At 39.5% G+C, this 20,913-nt stretch overlaps 1 protein-coding gene and 1 pseudogene across 1 annotated transcript; both read right to left on the bottom strand.

The window, feature by feature from the left end:
• Positions 1 to 1,163: 1,163 nt before the first annotated feature.
• LOC137257509 (sodium- and chloride-dependent glycine transporter 1-like) lies at positions 1,164 to 5,071 on the bottom strand (annotated as a pseudogene).
• Positions 5,072 to 8,645: 3,574 nt separating this feature from the next.
• LOC137257508 (uncharacterized) lies at positions 8,646 to 16,688 on the bottom strand. The gene is made up of 6 exons (XM_067794836.1): positions 16,380 to 16,688; positions 14,878 to 14,965; positions 11,372 to 11,574; positions 10,936 to 11,021; positions 9,841 to 10,045; positions 8,646 to 8,765 (listed from the first exon to the last, which is right to left on the bottom strand). The coding sequence occupies exons 1-6, from the start codon at positions 16,686 to 16,688 to the stop codon at positions 8,646 to 8,648; spliced, it is 1,011 nt and encodes a 336-aa protein (XP_067650937.1).
• Between the last annotated feature and the right edge of the window lie 4,225 nt (positions 16,689 to 20,913).

Genomic DNA, 20,913 nt, shown 5'->3' with positions numbered 1-20,913 from the left:
GGTACCCCGCAAATGAGCTTCATACATTGTACCCATGTGAGCAATCAAACCCGGGTCTTTGGCGTGATGAGTGATCACTTTAACCACTAGGCTACCCAACCGTCCAGACCATGAAGTGGCCAGATGGAGACATGACAACCTGTCTGAGCACTGTTTAAGTTTCCGTCAGTAACGACATGGGGCCCATTTCACAAACCTCTTGTAAGTCTAACATCTCGTAACCTTAATCGTAACATTGGTACCTCCCATGTTACGGTATAGGAGGAAGTGATGCTAAAAGGAAACTTATGAGATCTCAAGCTTACGAGAGCTGCTGTGAAACGGGGCCCTGCTAATCAGGGGATTAAAACTCTGTATAATTATATAGATAGCACCGTGTCTTTCATCACTATGTGTTTCACTACTGCCAGTGTTACGAGTATATATTTTCTGTATATTTTTGTTATTAAATAAGTAATAAATATTTTTAGGTCACAATGTTTAGTGTTTTGAATAATAAATATGATGGGTCACATTTCGTTTTAATAACACTTTTAGCATTTATTTATTTATCTGCTCCTAGTTTTCGATGTGTTTACTTCCTGGAGACTTATTCTAGAGCATTCTACAGTGTTGTCGATGTTCGTTTGTGTCCGAACTTTCGGGAAATCACTTAGAATATATAAAAAGGCTGGTTGCCGTGTTGAGGACACTCACTCTCACGTGCATTCATATTTGCTGGAGTTACATCTCTGCCACGCTTTTGATCATAAAAACCCGTCAACGCCTGACCTACATTATCTGCTGTCACACCTATCGCTGTGTTGACATTCTGCATAGTTAATTACCTCTCGTACTGAGACTTTGGTGAGTTTGATATATTATATCATTTTGTGACCCATTGACTTAGATTTCGTCTCTCTTGAATTGTATTTGTTATCAGCATTGTTATATTGACTTGTGACTTTGTATACCTTGCTCTCGTTGCATAATAATACAGAATTTGAACGTGTACGACTTGTCTTTGTTCTGTTTTGCTGGTTCACAAGGGGATTTCTTACATTGTTGTCACGGTAAATTCTTAACCGCAACGCCAGTTTGTCATGTATCATCTGCTTGGTCTCGTGAGCACAGCATAGAGCGAAAATTCAAGCATTACAGGTTTCAAATGAGATTTGGTTTCTTCATTCAGTTGTCATACAATCTCTGATATGACGTGGGCCCCAGGAACTGTCAGGCTGCAGGGACATCCTGACTCTCTGGAAAGGAATAATTTTACAATCACCTTCAGTTAACACCAACTTTGAAGTACTGGTCTCAAATCATATGTTCTTTGTGCTAAAGCATTCAAAACAATGTGCTAAAGCATTCAAAACAAAGGTTCAAGTTAAAGGAGAACATTTTCGCAATGTATGTCCGTATCCCCTCAGTTTTAGTGCGATTTATCTATTAGAAACGAGGCATTTATCATTTAACAGGCATAAAGAAAGGATAATACACGGATGAAGAATATCTTCATTACATTGCTAGTTACGTTTCGGTGTTATGAAGCAAGTGAATAGCTTACAGTGAGAGCGACGTTTCTCGTGGAGGTTCTAATACCGTTATCACGTAAGAGCATCCCTAAGCACTAAAACGTCGCTCTCACTGTAATAAAGAAGTTGTTCACCCATATTATGTAACCCTTCCTTGCCCCTTGAACTTCGAAATATATCAGATCAGACATTACCGGCTGAGGTACAATAAATGTGTTGTTGCCTCACTAGAAATAATGTAAGCAGGATACGTGAATGCGTTTACTTAAACCGTAATCCCTCAATCATGGTTTGGCGAACACCAGGTTGTTTCAGGGTAGAATGAACTCAATTAGTTTCAGGGTGGAACGAACTCAGTTTGACCAAATACCGTAAAGAATGAATAATTATCACTAATAGTACAGAAATGCATATTTAATGAAGACAATTTAATCACCTGCAGAAAGTTTCCCTCCTTTCTGCAAATTGCTGTAAACATCATCACTACCAAAGGGATGCATGGAATGGTTGCTAGGCACCAGCCAATAGTCGCAGCATAGTCAGGATAAACATTACTGTCGTATGTTGGCAGTTTGTACTGAACAAGAGTGACAATGGATATTGTCTGAAAGTGCAAGGAATGATGGATGACGCGTTGCTATCAAAGGTTCAACTCTCGATGATTGAAGGTTGTACTGAGCAAGAGTGACAATGGATATTGTCTGAAAGTGCAAGGAATGATGGATGACGCGTTGTTATCAAAGGTTCAACTCTCGATGATTGAAGGTTGTACCGAGCAGGAGTGACAATGGATATTGTCTGAAAGTGCAAGGAATGATGGATGACGCGTTGTTATCAAAGGTTCAACTCTCGATGATTGAAGGTTGTACCGAGCAGGAGTGACAATGGATATTGTCTGAAAGGCAAGGAATGATGGATGACGCGTTGTTATCAAAGGTTCAACTCTCGATGATGGAAGTTTGTACCGAGCAGGCGTAACAATGGATATTGTCTGAAAGGCAAATTTAAGTTGGCAATGTCAAGGCAAATAAAGTTCGAAAGGTTTGAATAATACACAAAAAACTGTAAAATAACAATTTTAAAGTGCCGTTTCGGCATCTAAACCTAACATACTACACGAAAGAAGGATAATATTATTCGGCCATACATTGACTTAGATTATGCGTATGTACATGAAGTGATGTCTAAACTTTGGCAGATCCCGGTGCTTGAAATTTTGAGTTTTCATAGCAACATCCCAGTAGGTGACACGATTGCGTAAAGAATGAATTCAAGAGTAGCACGCAGCAACTTCACGTGAGTCTATTTTTCTTTGACAAACACATGTCCCTTACCAGAAGAATTGTGGGAGTGATAAAGTGTCATGCGATCTTAATGGAGCAGGTTTTCCTGCCATCAGTTCAATGTTCTCACTCACACGATTCACTCCTGAAGGTATAAGACAATCAAGATTATTTTACATTGTAGCTATAACACATAAAAGCAACATAATCATTAGTTCCGAACATTCTTATAATGCAAAGACCATGTAGCTACGGAAACAACTAACCATTGATATATCAGTGATGACTCTTTGTGTTTGTGAAAGTGTACATGTCTGGCCCGACCAGCAACCGTTGTTTACACAATTCGCTTTAAAGTGTAAATATGCATTGCATGACCCCGCAGTGACGTTCCCTAGTCTATCTCACACGCCCTGAATCACATTCTTTTCCCTGCTGCCAAACGCTCTCTGCAATGCTTAAGTAAATAAATAATACGCAAGTCTAGATTTCCTGAGGTTTTGCCTGCGTGTTCTCAAAAACCAGTATTGTTGTCATGGAAATACACAAAAATATTATATTCCGAAATCCAAAACTACCAAAAAGCACAAGTTCACACCAGTGATAAGTTTGGTGAAGAAATATTGAACGGATTTTATGTACTGCTCCGGAAAAGACGAATTTGCACGGATCAAAAATAGGGTCCAAAATAATACGACCTGCAAAACGCGTTGCGGGGGAAGAAAAACGTGTGTTTCGGTTCACTGAACTGCCCGTTTACCTTCATTTAACATAATTCCGATATGCCGATATGTTTAAAATGCTCCGTTCTGTTTTCATGACAGTTACAAAGCTTATCAAGGCGGCTTTAATGGTATGTTTTGCATGAAATGAATCTTTAAACGAGAAAGCTCACTGAGAGACACAATGAACCAGATTGACATGTTCCGAACAAATGCAAAAAATAGGTGTGTTGGTTTCTCTTGCAGAAAAATAGACCCAGAATAGATTGCTTACCATAAATCTATCCCAGAATTGTACACTCCAGATAACCACCAAAGATGAAGAATATCGCGACGAAGTACCAGTCACAGATCGTGAAAACGTACATTCCACCCCGCAACATATGGAGTGAATGGTAAAATTATTAATCACATCGGCAGAACTTCATATCGTGACTAGAACGAGTTTTTATTTCACAATAAGCAAAGGTGAGTTATAAAATGCGAAGGACAGTAAAAATAACCAATATATTAGAGATACAATTGTAAAACTAGCATGAAAATCTAAAAATATCTAAAGTATGAAAGACAATACAATGCAGAAACAATCCTCTAAAACGGGCTAAAGATCGCCAGCAACTACAGGTAGATCACCATACAAGGACTGCAGTTTATGGACATGATGCAATCCATTATCTCTGCATGATTTGCTAAGCTCATCTAAGAGATATACCTGCAAACCTAGTATGAACATCCAAAATATACACATGGACAAACGTTAAGCGCCACCCACCAATTTTGTGCTCCGGATAATCAATGGTAACCATCATGACGAGATCTGTGCCTGTCATTGACATCATTGGTTGGATTACATTTGGCAACCAAACTGGTGATGACGACCCATTGGCCTTGCAAGGCCCTTGCATGACATGCCAGCATTTTTCATGCCTATCACATGCCATCTCTCAACTTTCTCCTCACCATGAGTGATTTTCTAATTCTAAACCGAAAGGAGAATCTCATAACAGACCGGTGAAACCAAGCTATGTGAAACTTGATTTTCAAGGTTCAGATGGTAGGGAAATGGAGTTGCAAGTGCAGAACGTTTTTCTTGTCATATCTTGACAATCTTAGTTTCAAGAACCTATGGAAGGCTAATTCAGTCATAAACATTTATAGTTTGTATTTCTCATATTCAGTGGTGAAATCAAGACACTATGAAAATAGTGGCGCTTAACTTTTGTGCATGTGTGTATCTAAACTATGAAAGACAATACAATGCAAAAGCAATCCCCTAAAAAGGGTTGTAGATTGCCAACAACTGAAGGTAGATCACCGTATAAGAGACTGCATCATATAGGCATTGTGCAACCTGTTATCTCTCCATGATTTGCTAAGTTCATCTCGGTTAAATGATCTTGTTTATCTATATGTACTGCATTACCTCACTAGTGAATATGACGCCCAGTAGAATACTTGAGACACAAAAGACAGTATTTACAGTCAATCTCCATTTCAAAAGCACGGGGTACTCATCAATGATGGCAGATATCACAGTTTCAACCATAGACATCCGGACAGGAAAATACCTATAAAAGGTGAATCAATTTCTAATACAAAGACCTATAGGAATAACATGAGGCATGTGAAAATTGTGCGATTAAGTCAAAAGATAGAGTTAGAAAGTTTATAGTTGTTTTTACAGATGTTTGTAATTTTTATATGTCGATATGGATGTGCAAATATTGTCTTCTACCGCTATCGCAATGTGTATCTCACCAGGGAATCCAGGATGAAGAGAACAAGCATTATAAAGAAGACAAATTGTGCTGAATGAGTCAATGATATTGTGCAGTGTTGTTTTTACAGATGTTTATATGTCGATATGGATCGGATATGGAAACATTGTCCTGTAACGCTATCGCAATTTGTATCTCACCAGAGAATCCAGGATTTAAAAAAAACATTATAGAGAAAACAAAACTCCATATCTGGGGAAGAGGAAGTTGAGCCAGTGCTTCTGGATAAATAACAAATCCTAGACCTGGACCTGGAATAGATTCACAGATGGTAAATAATGAATTAAAGTACAAGTAAAAGTGACAGAATCCTTTTATGGAAGCTTAGTACGGCCGCCGTGAAAATGTGTTTTAGTCTCATTCACTCGACGTAGTACTAGGTACTTAATATCCCCTACGTAGAGCTTACTATCTCCTACGCAGGTAACATTACCTCCTACGTATAAGTTAATCCATTTATTGAAAGGTTTGAATTCAAGTCACTGAATATTCTTCACACACACACACACACACACACACACACACACACACACACACACACACACACACACACACACACACACACACACACACGTGTGTTTTCTCGTGATTGTTTACAAGCTGACTTGTCTGGGCTGGAAATTGTTGAGTAAAACAGTACGAAATTCAATAGATTGTCGCTATAGTTGTTTGTGTAAGAATAAGGGAATAGTCTAAGACACATCTGTGCACTCATGTGCAACGACCTCTGAAATACCCAACACATAACAGTAAAGTGCAACATATGAACAAACTGCAACGCATAAGAGTAGAGCAAAGTGAACGCGAGGCAGTAAAGAACAACAGTCGGTCCAACACATGAGAGTAATAGGCAACAATTAGTTGAACACATGAGTCTAATGGTGAGGAAAACAGTAAACACATGCCAGTGTAATCTAATTTGTAAATGAAACACTTACCTGTAGAGTCTAAAAGTGAATGAAAGTCTATGCCTGTAGACTCCGGAGATTGTTTGCGTGTCTGGGGATTTAAGTCGACCATTTTAGATTAATGCACATTAACATATATCCATCATCTCCTACAGGGGATACTAAGTCCTACATAGGAGACATTAAGCACTTCGTAGGAGACATTAAGTCCCACAAAGGAGCAGTCCCTCCTGAATTCCACGGCAAATTTTAAGGAAGTCCGCGACGGCAAATTTAAGCAAATTCTGCACCCTATTTTCCAATATTCTGCAAAACATTCGCCGGTAAAAACATTTAGGAAAAACAGCAGAAGCATTATACAGACCTTCCTAGTTTAATTCTCAAACACAGATATAAAATAAAGTTAAGTCGACAGTACACATCACATCTTGAGTAAGGTTGATGATGACAAAGCACCCACACATTTTTCTGTGTTTGAGAATTAAACATTCGCTGAAGCAGACGAACATTTTCCGGATTCATGCAAATAACATTTTTATATTTCAACTAAATGTAAAATAATTTCAATTTTCAAAATGATCGAGTTTGAGAACGTAAATGAAGTGTCAACTTTATCTAATATTATTTGAAAGATGCCTAAACTTGCTTTATTAATGAAGTATCTGTATTCATGATTATTTTGAAAATGTTGTCACAGTAAGTAGGTGATTTCGTTTTATGTGTAACCGATCCTACATTTGACATTAACCCTATTTGTCATTTCGGCTCTGAGTCAATTATCACTCAATTTTGAACATAAGCAAATTCCGTGGCAGAAAAGTGCTCAGAATTCTGCTCGGATTCTGCAAGAAAATGCGTTTTCCGCGGACCAGTTTTCTTCATGGAAAGGTAAATTCTGCGATGTTTTTCTGCAACCGCGGAATCGCGGAATCCAGGAGGGACTGATATGTGTGTTTTAGAGCTTGTTGCTCTGTTATGACTACATACTATGAACTTCGAATGAATGTAAACTGACAAAACGAAATTGTAAGCATTGTTTAACTGTATAACTCTGTCATATGGCACCCTTCCCATTCGCTTTATTTGCTTATTGATGTGCAAAACCCCAGTAAACACAGTAAGATTCTGATTGGGCAGTAAATAATAATAATATACATCAGACAGGTGTATTATGAACATTACTTACAAAACAGAAGTCGTCTCTGCAGCAAAATGTGTACTCAACCATCTCTTGATAATGCATAAATATTACGCATTTCCGCAAGCCGACGTCCTTGAATACTGACGTCGACTTTTTTCAGCGACTGTTTATATATATAGTTTACGTAATATAGTGTGTTTCATGTTCATCACCCTGAAGCGAAATACAACATTCATATCGTTGGTACATACCTTTTCCAAGTTCAAAAGGTATGCACGAATGTCCACGTTCTCGATTTGGTAAACTGTGTTCTGATTGGTCAGTGTCAAAGGTTACCTGTCGTGACCTCCTACTGGGGTGTGTTAGACTTGGCGTATGTGTGTAACAAATAATACTGAGACTAAGTTTACTTAGACTGTCGCCGCCATATAGCTGGAATATTGCTGAGCGCGGCGTGAAACGTCATACCAATACGGTACATTCGCTGGATGTATATCATCCCTGCCCTTCAGCCGCTGGAACTTGCTTTCAAATTTAGCCATCAAAGATATAAAATTGCTTTTTCAAAAAACTTAAATTCATTGCAAATATTTTGAGACTTACGTATCCGCACAGAACACGTTGGAAATAAAACCGTTTTTGAACGCTGAACCGATGAGCTTGAGCAGAGAGACACGGGTGAAGTTGTCTCTTAAAATTACTATTTGTAATCTGTTTTCTTATTTCAGCATTGTTTATGTCATACATTCATCAAAGTGATTTTTTGGGTTAAAATCACATGGATCGGTACATTTACAAAAAAAAGCAAACGATGAAGTTACCGCCGTAATGTTTTACTTTGGTTTTTGACGGAATGAAATTTTGTCTCTTTTCTTGGTACACATGTATTCGTTTTCACAGGCTGGCATGTGGACAAGCTTTCTGGAGATCATGTCCACATACACATTTCTGTTGAAAACCTAATCGCCGAGACCTCAGTATTTTGATTGTTTGTTCTTCTGGCTTTGTTGTTCTACATTTCACGTGGTAACATTCAGAAGATAAAACATTTAACATCTTCCCGTAATTATTAGGCATCTTTGTATTCGTGCCATATAATAGGAATGTGTTTATAATTCACTGCCTAAAAGTGAAAAAATGGTATTATGTTATTAAGGGACGATAAAGCAAAGAATGTATTTACAATGGACGATGACGACTATCGGCCAAAATGGCGACGGACATTTGAAATTACGGATGACGTTACGATCACTAGACCATGTCTAGGGTAAGTTTTCGACACGGCGACAAAAAGGTATTTTAATTTAACAGGATCTCCATCAGGCGCACTGAGACGGCTCCCCTTATCAAAACAGATACCGGCTCCCCTCCTTTCAGTCTCTCAGTGTAATTGAATATGCTGTTGCCATCAATTTCCAGCTGGAAGAAAGAAAAGGCCACTGTAAGGATTGTTTTGACACACTGGGTACATTGTGATTCCAGCCTCAAAACAACTCATAGGTCTAGTGTGTGAGGTGTGAGGTCCTACTGCCGGAGGTCTGGGTTCGAATCCCGACACAGGAGAAGTTCTGATGCTGCTAGGTTACTTGTAAAACGGCTTGAAAAGGTTGGATACAAAATATCAGAATGTCAAGAAATTGCTAAATTTGGTATCATGATTACAAAAATGTCTCTCAAATCTAATTATGTAATAAAATCATCACGGCATTTGTTTGACAAATGGAGCTCTCTTGTGGAACTGTGTGTAAAAAGTAATATGTCAATAAAATCATTTTAAAAGTAAATTGTTTACTTTTATTATTCAATGCGTGTTTTTGTATCAAGATATTTCAGTGCTGATATGAAATAAAGCAAGGAATACATTTTTAAGGACGTTTGTAGAATTTGGCACATTAATTAACTTCTAAAACAACATGAATTTAAAAAAATGATTCATCAATTAAAAAAAGATTTCTATACTAACAAGATTTTTTCATAAAATGAATTTTTGTATGATAAATTCATTTTACATTAATATTCAAAAGCAAAATAAAATATGTTACCAGAGGGTAACATTTTCTCCAATTAAAACAGCATACCCAAATTAAATGTGATAAGGAGGGACAACTCTTGCCCAAGTGTAGACAAATGCTTGTGTAGACAAACTATCATGAAGTATGATTGGAAGCAAGATAAGGGAAAATAACTGCAACATAATCAGAGTTGTTGGTTGCTAACACGGCACTCAGCAATATTACAGTCATATGGCAGCGGTCTGTAAATAATCGAACCTGGGCCAGGCAATCCAATCATCAACAACATGAACATACGCAATTACGATGCAATGACATGTGTCGACCCAGTTAGCGAGCCTGACCACAGGATCCCGTTAGCAGCCTTTTACAACCCGCATAATGCGATAGACGAGCAGAGGAGCAAGTTGCTGGTGGCTTAGCTATGCCTGCCAAACTGGCGACGTAATCTACTGGCGGCTACCTGACGCAATCGAACGTACCTTGTATATTCCATTGTGGAGAGTTATCCGGATCTCTGTTTCTTTTCCTAAAGTCATGGGCAGACGGTGTCTAGCAATAACATGGGCACCCCACACTCTATTAAATTGAGTGTCCATGACTATTACTCTTTTCATTCCACTGAATAGAAAGCGAAAATCCGAATAGAAAAGCACATCATCGTCTTTCCACAGGCCTACATCCCATCTGTAATAGTGAAGTTTGAAATTTCATGCAGAGAGCTGCAAAGTTGTGAAAGAGTTTGCACATTTTTTGGATAGCGTGTTCATTGTTCCAAACGACTTAATGGAAATTGGGATAGATGTGAATGGGAGACTGACAAAAGCCCCATGTAGACCATACACAATCAGTAGCGGCGTTGCTCAATGAGGCCCATTGTATAATCAGGGACAGACCTCTCAGTGGCCATTTCATATTATGTCCATTCAGTGGATGATCATGCAGCTAAATCAAGAGACATTCCTTTACTATCCTATAATTACTAATTTTAGCAGATGTTTAGCTGCTCGTCTGCCTAACGTAACACAGAAATGCATTTGACACACGAAGACAAAGACTGAAAGCACATCTTCTATCAAATACCCGAGGTACATAAGGGAATTTGTCTGGATTAACAAAGTAGCAGTCATTGCAAGTTGTTTCAGGGAAACGTTTGATTTATCTTTGCTTAGCCTTTGAGTGTAAAACATCACAATTGGAAGAGAATATGCTCACCTTTTGGCGAATACATGGTGCGATCACTGTTTGAGCGTGACTTACATCTAAGGCTCTTGGTATAAGTAGAAGACTTAAAAACAGCTTGCTTAAAATGTATTTCTCACGAATATCTCAAAAGTAATGTCATTTTTATTTAAAACTATTTAAAATGGCTTTAATGTTATGAACAAATGACTACGACAATATTCGAAAGTTTTCGGAGTAAAAACATTTACTTCCTTTTAGACAACTTGTGTGCATGACGCTTCCAAAAGGGCAGTGCATGATTACCGTTTCCGCAGACACCTGGTGCCGTAGCTGTTTTCAGTGTTGCATTTTATTTTATTGTACCCTTTTCATAATAAACTGGTCATGATTACCTCGTAGCTTGGTTTGGTGTTCCAATGACTGTTGCTGTGAACGCTCTTGATGGCCCACACGGAAGTGGATGCTTTACGTCAAGAGCCTAAGAGAGAGAATAATTTGCAAGATAAATAAATGACACCAGGATATCATACAAGGGAAAATTAGAAATTATTATACGAGCAAGTGTCATGCGACTTACAAGAAACGAGTGTGATTTTCTTTATTTCCCGAGCTAGAGTAACGTCACGTTTAATTGTTTAATGACGTCACAAACAGCGACTTTGATTCAAGGCGAAGGTGATATGTGCAAATATGACATATGTGACACCGGTTATGTTTCAGCATTAATAAATATTTTAGTCACATTTAGATACATTCATATATAAGTTTTAGTGTACATTTGAATAGGAGTAAAGTTAAATTCTAGACGACGAAATATGTTTGACTCACCGGATTTAGCCAAACATTCTGACTACACCAGCCAGTCGTCATTTTCTCCCATTGACCAGAGGATTGGCAGATGCTGGTAACTTTGTCGTGACAGGCTGTGAAGTCCTGCTTACAGATGTAGGTTGTTACAGCACCCTGGTAATGACCCTCGTAGGTCTTGCTGGCGCCCGTTAACTCTGGGGGCTGACCACACCCAAAGAATTCTGAAATATTTGTGAGATATGAGGAGTGTAGAAACAGTTACACGAACGTCTTCGTCTCAGTGTATCAGCAGTAGCTTGACTTGCCTGTCTTAGATGCATCAGTGGTATCTTAGCTTACATGTCCCAAATGCACATGCAATGTTTTGGTTTCTCTGTCACGGATGCTCCAGCAGTATCTTAGTCCCCCTGATCTAGATGCATCCGTAGTATCTTAGTTTTCATTTCACAGATGCATCAGTGGTTTGATTGGTAGCTTCTCGGTCCTAGATACATCGGCAGTATCTTAGCTTACTTGTCACAAAGACATAAGCATATCTTAGTTCCCCTGTCCTAGATGCAGCAATACTATCAAAGTTTCCCCATCACAGATGCATCATTTGTATCATAGCTTCCTTTTCCTAGATGCATCAGTGATATCTTACTGGTAAACACATACAAGATGATCCACGACCTGACAAATGACCCCAATTTGCATACTTGGGAACGCCCCATAGAACGATCCACTTGAAACAAGATTGAGACAGGTTGTCTGATAAATATCGAGAAGTTCATTTTCCCCGTGCGTTTCATGCATGAATTGTTATAGCACACTCGATTTGGGAACAGGTACAATCCCAACGAACTGAATCAACACAATATACTGAGCAAATATGTTTAGGACCACCGATCCATTTCACGAAGCAAATGACATTTTCTTGGGTTTTTTTTTTAACAAAATTGTTGAATATCTAAAATGCTTGTCAATGCCACAATCATCTATTTGCCTTCGCCTTAACTAAAGGTTAGCGTGGAATATCAGTATCTTATGCCTGAAATTGTATTCTTATCATTCGAAGGAAAAATGTTTTAATGGGTAAAGTTGACTTTTCGTCTGCTAAATAGTAAATAGATAATAACTACATATAGTTAATTGTGTTTCATTTAACTATTTAATATGTTAAAGGTTATCTGAATGGTGGTGGCTAAATCAGAGTAGCAAGGGGGAAATATTTTTATCCCATAATTTTGTTCCTATTTCTCTGTACGGGCTGATTTTCGTCCATAATTCCACTGGTGATCGACCGGGAATACATGTCTTGGAAAGTTATATAACCGGTTCCAGAGAAATGGTTAGTATTCAAACAATATTTCCAAATTTCTGTCCTATTTTTATTATGGTCACCAAAATTGTGTACAGAAAATTGAAAATACCTTTTGACATTGATAAGTCAGTGAGAAACATCTTTGTACACAAATTTGTCGGTTTGGGGATTACTCAGTACCAGACTCAGTAGATTTATCAGTGACTAAAAAAATATAAAATACTGACAACTCGCCAAAGATTACTCTTTTTTATGACAAATTATGGGAACAGTAAAAACCTGATATAGTATGTGTCAATTATTGTACAAGACACAACAATGCTGGCACATTAGGCGGACTTATTGATTTATGTTTTAATTATCACTCTCTGAGTCAGTCTCGGTGTCTGAATCACTTGCAAGTCCTAAGTCAATCACTAGTCTGTCAATTTCCCTTTCTACTGCGATTGCCAGTAACCATCTTCAATTGTTTTAACTTGTTTACAACATTCCGACCATTCTTTTGCACAGATTCATTTATGGCAACTCTTAATGAACTTTTTGTGAACTGCAAGTTTTGTGAAGCGACATAATTTTCACATTTGCCCAAATTAACTCAATCGGGTTTAGTTCTGCGTGGTATGGAGGGAGACGTAGTACATCATGACCATGTTGCTTCAACATCGTGTCTACTCTGTAGACAGGGCCCGATTTGTTGGATTTTTGCAAGAAACAATAGTTCGGCTTTAAGCATTTTCTCATCAAATGAGATATTGTGCCTTTCTAGCCACGCTTTTGTGTCATCTTTTCTGTTGGCGGTTGTCGGACATTTGTCCACTTGCTTGCTATGATATGGTGCATTATCCATAACGATGACAGAGTGCAGTGGAAGGTTTGGGATCAACTTTTCCTGGAGCCATTTGGAAATATTATCAAAGTTCATCTCGTCATGATAGTCTGCTGATTTGAGTTTGGAATCAAAAACAAGCAAAGCATTTGGAACAAAACTGTTTTCACCCCTGCATGAACCACAATGAGCCGAGGTCCAGTGCCAGACGGAGGTTGAACCCCATTTATTACGACTTCACCCTCAAGTTGCCAGCACTTTGGGACAATGTGGTGTACATGCAACCATGTTTCATCGATAAAGATGAGTGTTCGATTTTCTTCTCTGTATTTCTTTATTGCACGCAAGTATTGCAAACGCTTGGAAACAATGTCTTTACGTTCCATTAAAAGGTTACGGTTTGACTGCGTTTTTCGCCACGTAAACCCCATGTCTTTGAGATTTTTTCGAAAACTTTCCTTAGAACCCTTGTAGTTCAACTGGCACTTTGCCATATCATACATCGTATCCAGAGTGGGTAGTTGTTTTTTACGCCATATAAACCTTGTACAAATTGACGGACTTCACACCGGTCGAAATCATCAAGTTTGTAACTGCAAGTTTTGGGTTTGCGCAACTTGGTGGGACTGATAAATGTAGGTCCACTCGCACTCCTACCACCTTCTGCCTTAATGCGCTTTAAAGTTGCCGTTGAGAGTCCAGTAGCAAGGCTACTTTCTAAAAGAGAATCTGCTTTGGTTGCACAATTTTTGTCCATTTACATGATAACATTGTATGCTATCTCCCTTGCCTGAGAATGAACTATTTGCCCATGTTTTCCTAACTTGGACATTTTTTACTACAACTGAAATCTGTTTTAACAGTATTGAGACAGGTGTAAAACAGTAGCGAGACAGGTGTTAATCAGTAGCGGTGTTGATTTCATGTCACGGTTAGCATGTATTGCACGTGCATAATCGTCAAGATACCTGTAGCAGCCAAATGTACTCGCCCAATTCGTTGTACCGCCTCTCTTGTCACAAATGTGTTCAGTGCACATGATCATCTAATATGTGTCTAGCAGTAGTTAAATTTGTTTTACTGTCTTATGTTGACATGTTGTGTAAAAAAAGTTATTATTAATGTACATATCGTTATAGCCAATGTGAATCTAAATCTCACTCACTCACTAACTCTCTTTCTCATTCACTCACTCACTCACTCACTCACTAACTACTTCTCCTTCTGCTGATAGTTAACAATGTCCCCCTGAAACAAGCAGGGGTACTCGAATCGGAGACCCTCACGCACCCAAACCCATTCCAGTCGGTCTCTGACATCTCTAAACGAGAATTTGTTTCCTTTTATACAATTTATTATGCATTTGGAATCGACAAAATGTAAAAATATGGTTACCTGGAACGCAGGCTGCACGACCAAGTCGGTCTACCTGGCACCGGAATGATGCCGGGCACAACACCACCGAACACGGACCAGAGAGAGACTACAAATAGAAACGACGATTAAGTTGGGTATGATTATTAAAGGATATTTATATATAGCCCACATATCCATGCAACTATTGCTTGTTCAAGGCGCTGGTATTTGTTTCTCACGATCAGTGGATATCCGTCTCAGCGTCACATCGTATTATCAGTCTCAACTCCCTGGGCAGTATACAACTCGTGCTGCCACAAGGCGCACCGAGTTATAGTGTGGTTGTGGCATCCTAACGAGGTACACAATTCACAGCTGGGTAGACTGGACACAGTCACAGTAAATTCACCCTTGACATCATGTCAGTAATAGCAGAAATATTCCGCTGTTTCTGTAATTTGCATCTCAGACCATAGTTTTAATGAGACTGGGAAAGGTCTGATAAATTTGTAATTCCTATCATCGAAGTGAGTAATCTCCAAGTTCTTATTCATGCGTTGTTTGTCAATATTGTATGTGTTGACCTTTACACAAGTACGGTGCACATAGTTATATGTAAAGCGGTGGGGTAGCATGGTGGTTAAAGCGTTCGCTCGTCACGTCGAAAACCAGGGTTCAATTCCCCACATGGGTACAATATGTGAAGCCCGTTTCTGGTGTTTCCCGCTGTCATATTGCTTGAAAATTGCTAAAAGTGGTGTAAAACTAAAACTGATGTAAGTATGTTTTAACCGATTTTGATATGTTAATACTCTTGCGTGGTTATATTCGTGAGAAAGCACATGGGTGCCGTTGATTCCGAGCACTTGTTCTGTGCGCCTATGTATTGAACGCAGTCTGATTACATTTTTACCAAACTGTTTCAACTGGTCTTAATAGTTTTTTAAATGGTATATTTTTTACAGACTTCCCAAAGTTCATTTCTTGAAATTTTCTATGCAATATTTGAAAACAAAACAAATAGCACGGTAACAACAAACTGCCGTCATCGGTTCCCAACTGCGCGGATCGAATCTCACACTGTTGATCACTTGGTTTTACCGACCGCCTCTACATAGCAGTAATATTGCATTGTAACAAAACGGCGTAAAACTACACTCACTCATTCATCTGCTCTGACATTCGCATCCTTAAGTCATGTCAACTGCGCAGATCGAAGCTCATGCTGTTGATCACTGGATTGTCTGGTCCATAGCTGTAATATTGCATTATAACAGAGCAGCGTAAAACAACACACACTTATTCATCTGTTCTGACATTTGTATTCTCAAATCGGATTCGTTACGTCAGAACTCCAGTATTGAGCACAAATGCCCCAAACGGCACAAATGCCCCAAACGGCACAAATGAGCAGCTGCCTGAAAGAAGTATGTTTCGGAAAAGGCAAATTACCGTACCAAAAGAACTGACCACATGTATTAAGGGATTTACGTTTGTGACCTCTAATTTCAGTGTATGTATAAAATAATATTAGTACAAACCCTTGGCCAGTGGAGGATGTCACTGAAGAGGAATCCCGTTCTCTCAACAACGTTTCCATTGACACTGTCCTTATCGTTGAGAAAACAGGTGCGCCTTTTCTTGTCGAATCCAAAGGAAAGACATCTTGAGGACTGGAGACATTCCGAAACACAAATGTACAAAGACAGACTTCTGAACTTCCTGAACACCTGGTGTTCCATGTACTTGTCATGCTGCACTACAGTAGCCACGTCAAAACAGTTGTCACAGTGGACAAGCTTTACGATTCCCCAAATTAGGAATACAATTTTACAGTGGTTAGACAACATCCTCCTGAGAGATAATGAAAAACGTCTGTACCCGAAGACCTTGCTAGAAGCAATAACGCACACCACTATCTTAGACCCCAGTATCGATTTCAACACATGACGTGTCAGTCACTCGATCATACAATATACAGTGCAGATGTAGCATGTGCAATGGGAGTGTTCCCTACTGTCAGCTATATCGTTTATTCATTTCTTGAGTGAACGGCGGATGACTCACGTATTAAATACAACATGGACATCACTGTCCCTGAACGTCTTTATATTTTCGTATTTAACGGCCCTCTCGGCAAGATTAGAAGGACGGAGGTCTGTAAATAAACGAGTTTGTCATTGTGATAGTTTGTCACTGTTTTTGACTGTTGTATATAAGCTCCGTTACTCCGTTACCTTGACAGGATAGAGCAGCTCTTTACAAGACATGGAACTGATCAAGCCTTCTCCCAACTGCATCCGAAACGTGCTCTATTGGATTAAGGTCAGGGACCTTGATGGCATTCCATGACGTTGAATCCAGCGTTTGAAGGAAATTCCGTGTGAACATCGCGAAATGCCCGAGCATTATCATACTATAACTGTAGACCTGTGCCACGAGCCGCCATGGAAGGAACGAGTTCAGGAGTGAGCGCCTGGTCGCGGTAGGCAGCAGCTGTGAGGTTTCCACGGACGACCAGAAGTTGGGAACTGTTGTTCCCACAGAAAGCACCCCACACCAACTTCCGTCCCCGAATCTGTCGACTTCCTGTACACAACATTGGATATACCGTTCACGAAGTCGTCTCCAGACTCTATGCCTGCCGTCCGCGAATCTGAGGGTAAACCTGGATTCATCGCTAAAGACGACTCGATTCCAGTCTTTCTGGGTCCATCGGAGGTAGCGTTTGGCCCATAGCAGACGTTGACGTTGACGAAACGGCGTCAGTATTGGCCCACGATATGGACGTCGAGAAAGGAGTGGCAGTCCTCCAATGGAATGTGGGCAGACTATGGACTTGAGAAAGGGTGTTAAGCTAAAGCCAGTAAATTGATGACCAGTGAAGTGAATTGGAAACAATAAAGTAAAACAGATTTGGTGACAAGTGAAAGGAACAATGGATTACAACAATCTGTTCTGGACCCAAGCCGATGTGGGTAAATATGAACATACGGCTATAAGACGACTCAGTATCTGATTCATAATTGTCATTGTCATAATATGGAAAAGGTATATTAAAGAGATCCGAGATCTAAGTCACAGACAAGAACCTAATCTATAAATGCGGATATGAGTACAGCATTCAATAGATGCTTCGTGGTATACAAGACGATGACGAACAACATAGATAAATGTGTGAGGGATTATAGGAATATTGAAAGATAGATGAGAATAGAGTTTTGTCTGTGTTGACGGATAAACATTATCAGCACTATAAATATAAAATATAAATACAGGGAAGTTGCATAATTACCATTTCTCCAGACTATGCGTGTAACATGTTGTGAAGACAATAAAATTATGACAATTACCTGACAGTAATACAAGAATGATATGATAAAGAGTGTATTCATGGCGTATTGATTAGATAATATCGACCAATTTCCACGTGGTTAAATAGGTAGAATATACGTTCCCAAGATACATAACGTTACATGAGCGAATAATATAAATATTGGCCTGCGTTATCTCATTAACATTAAGGTTTTATCAGAACTAACTAATGTGTGTTCCCTATAAAGGGAGGTGTTAATATTTAACACTCTTGTGTAATGTGTATTGAAAATATAAATCCTATAATTGATCAGGTTGTCCTGGACACTTGTGGGGAGTCCAAAAATGACTCCAACTCCGATGATGATGACGAGGAGCCCGGCGAGGCAGGGTCAGCTGGGTCAAGACTGGGGATTTTGGAATCAGTTGATAAGCATCCACCATCCAAAGAAGGTGCAGTATGACGTGGCGATATGGGGTCAAGGGGTTCAAGGCCAGGGATGTTTGAATCGATAGATATCCACACATCGTCCGAAGGGCTTCGTGATGACGCGGGGACCGCGATGGATTGGTAGGTTGAAGGAGTGAAGGTGGAGTGGGAACCGGCTGTGAAGGGAGAGTAATCATAGGCGGTGCACTTGTGTGACGAGGAGCAACCCAGTGTTGTCTGAAACGAGCCCGCAATGGTGTCATTATATACAAGAGGACAGCACGCCCATGTAGGTACGGGTACCACAGTGGGGACCATACATGTCCGGGATTATCCCGTGCACCGACAATAACGACCTAAAAGGGTAACGGTAGGACCATGGGGTTCGATTATGCCTGTAAACGAACAGGCCTTTTACAACCTACGCTGGAAGGTTGACGGAACCATGTTTGATACCAACGGCGAGTCTGGTCAACCAAATCCCCGATACAGGTTTCATTAAGCTTAAAAGTAGTTTCGATGTGGCGGATTTAACTGGCATGTTGGGAAAACAAATTCCCGCTCCAAAACATCCAAAGGAGCCAGTAATGACTGTCGACTGGAATGCAAGGTTAACCGCCTCCCATATTATCCACGAATGCTTAACCGAAATTGGATCTTGGTTTAAAAACACAGTCCGTGCACATGCCTCAAACAAGTATGGCGCACGGAAATATTCCGCCAGTATGGTGACTTGTTCCAAAGCGACAGGATCCGTTGGCTCTAATTCAGATGACAATGGCAACAGTACCGCTATAAATAAAACTACCCGCCAAAACGGCAGCGCTCGAAAATGGGATGGACAATGAATGAGAGGAGTGCGTAGTGCGAAGAGCTGCGACTTCCGTCGAAGTGCAGCTCGTGTGTCTTCAATAACGTCTTCAATAGCTCCGTGTCACTGATCCACCAAAAGTACATTTGACTTAGGAGTAACAATCGGTTTAACAAAGGGTGAACAATAAGACAAATTAAGGTATAGGACACTCTGTGAAATAGAAATACAGGAAAGATCAGTACCGGACTCATATTCACAATAATATACACTATTGTCAAAGCTGTTTTGTTTGAAAAGCTGAGTTAAAAATGGGAAAGAATTTTGAAATTGAATTTCAAAAGTGTAAGCTAAAAAGGATTTTGAAAATCGCAGTCTCTGAAAAATATTTCAAAATGAATCTCACTCAAGAACCAAGCAGTCTGAAAGCATGGGGACGAATGAGGAAATGCGGAGGCTTTTTATATACAGTATGGTTCAAAATTATTGAGAATAGCTAAAGCATTTCATATTATTAAACGAGAACAAATCAGATAAAATTGAATGTATTGTGAAAGTGAACTGACCTTTTCATGTTGTGTAGGTAACAATTTAATATTTTATCAAGTCTCCTTGAGCTTCACGGCACAGTCTAAGACGGGTAGGCATATTGCATACTTCCTATCAGAGAGGTTAGTGTCTCGTGAGTTATGCTGTCCCAGTATCGGACCACTTCTCTCTTCATGTCTTCAATTTTTGTCAACCCCTTTTGATTCACACATTCCTTCATCATCCCCCAAATGTTCTCAATGGGATTTAAGTCAGGACTATATGCAGGAAATGGTAATGCAGTCACATTTTTCTCCTGAAACCACTGCTTGGCATGTGTGTTTAGGATCATTATCTTGCTGCAAAATCCAGTCATTTCCATAAAACACATGTGCACTTGGAAGCAGAAAATTATCTAATATGTTAGTGTAGCGTTGACTTGTCAGATTTCCCTCAAACGCACACAGCGGGGTCGTTCCTAATAAGGATATCCGCTCCCCATACATGAAACTTTGGGCTGTATTTAGGTCGTCGATACAACGGTGCTGACGCAGACTTTGTCAATATTTTCACATTATTGGGATATACCCATATTGAGCTTTCATCAGTAAAAATCACATTTTCCCAGTCAAAGTTTTCATGTGCCAAACACCACTCAACACGCCTGTCTTTATGTTCTTGTTTCATGAGAGGAGAAAGAATTCCAGTCTTTTTCTCCCATCCAAGATCAATCAAATTTCTTCTAACTGTAGATTTTGATACAACTGTTGATCCCCTTTCTATCATTTCATACCTGATGTTGGAGATGCTTGCCCTTTGCTTTTTAGACGCTAAAATTCCCAGCCGGACGCGATCTGAGAAGTCCAATTTTCTGAGTCTCCCTGCTCCTTTCTGATGCCCAAAATCCTTTCCCTCTTTAAAATTCTTCCTAATCCTATACACAGTAGAAAGAGGAGTTCCTGTTCTCTCTGCCAGTGTATTTACATCATCA

This window comes from Haliotis asinina, chromosome 12, assembly GCF_037392515.1.
Source record: "Haliotis asinina isolate JCU_RB_2024 chromosome 12, JCU_Hal_asi_v2, whole genome shotgun sequence".
NCBI classification, from domain to species: domain Eukaryota; kingdom Metazoa; phylum Mollusca; class Gastropoda; order Lepetellida; family Haliotidae; genus Haliotis; species Haliotis asinina.
Note: the sequence above shows the minus strand (reverse complement) of the source record. Positions and strands in the feature narration are given on the sequence as shown.